Source organism: Amphimedon queenslandica, unplaced genomic scaffold, assembly GCF_000090795.2.
Source record: "Amphimedon queenslandica unplaced genomic scaffold, v1.1 AMPQUscaffold_9303, whole genome shotgun sequence".
NCBI classification, from domain to species: domain Eukaryota; kingdom Metazoa; phylum Porifera; class Demospongiae; order Haplosclerida; family Niphatidae; genus Amphimedon; species Amphimedon queenslandica.
The window spans coordinates 2628-3506 of record NW_003550425.1 but is presented as its reverse complement, the minus strand read 5'-3'; the positions used below and the strand labels follow the sequence as shown (position 1 = coordinate 3506).

Sequence of the window (879 nt, the reverse complement as noted above, 5' to 3'; positions counted from 1 at the left end):
TAGAGGTCAAAGGTCAGTATATATACACAGTAATATCACTTACATGTACTATTTATACCTCCTCCAGTAGATGATACTGAAATTGATTCATGTACTAAATTAGTGGAGGAGGAGGAGGAGGTAGTAGTACCTGTGAAATAAGCTATAATAAAAATTAATTTTAATTTTCATTGTCTTACTCATTGATGGAGGAAGAGCAGGAGGTGATTTATTGATATAGACAATTTTTGAAGGATCTATTCCAGTTAATTTAATAGGACAATGGAGTGGCTTTTTAGCAACACCAATTTCAGCATACACTGACATACTGCAGCTTGAGTACAATGGGTTTAATGGAAAATGATCAATTGTAGACTGAAATAACTACAGTGTAGTAAAGACACATTAATAGTAATGTTATAGTACAGAGTAAACTTGCCTCCATTGGTTCTCTGTCAGGATCAACAGTCCATCCTAACTGTAGTTGAGTAGTTTCTAAAAGCAACAAAAGTTTCCCATTTGGCTCAGCAAATTTGAAAAAGTCAACATCATTACCAAGTTCAGCATTAGGATGATTTGTACTAATGTACTACAAAGAATAGCATTACAATTATAATAATGCAAATAATTTGCATATATACTTGTTTAAGTACTTCCAAATCTCTAACTACTGAATATATTGCCCTCCAGTAACCAATTTTCTTCTCTTCATGATACATCATTCCAGTATACAGTACATCATTTTGAAATAAAGCTATAAGAATATTAATTGTTGCATGATTGTGTATTGATACTGCCACAAACATTTGTCCTTATATTGTTTTTGTTTCACTTCATCTTCAATTGATTCACTACTAGCTTTAGATGCACCTAGTAATTTAAAACCCCAATGTACATAAT

At 32.0% G+C, this 879-nt stretch overlaps 1 protein-coding gene across 1 annotated transcript in view; it reads right to left on the bottom strand.

The window, feature by feature from the left end:
• Positions 1–43: 43 nt before the first annotated feature.
• Positions 44–879, bottom strand: part of LOC109590904 (uncharacterized) — a gene marked incomplete at both ends in the record, with an annotated part of 2560 nt that continues 1724 nt past the window's right edge. Inside the window, 5 exons of the mRNA XM_020006748.1 lie at positions 44–130; positions 180–363; positions 419–568; positions 621–733; positions 784–849. Coding sequence (XP_019862307.1) covers positions 44–130; positions 180–363; positions 419–568; positions 621–733; positions 784–849 — 600 coding nt within the window. The remainder of the gene's footprint in view (positions 131–179; positions 364–418; positions 569–620; positions 734–783; positions 850–879) is intronic.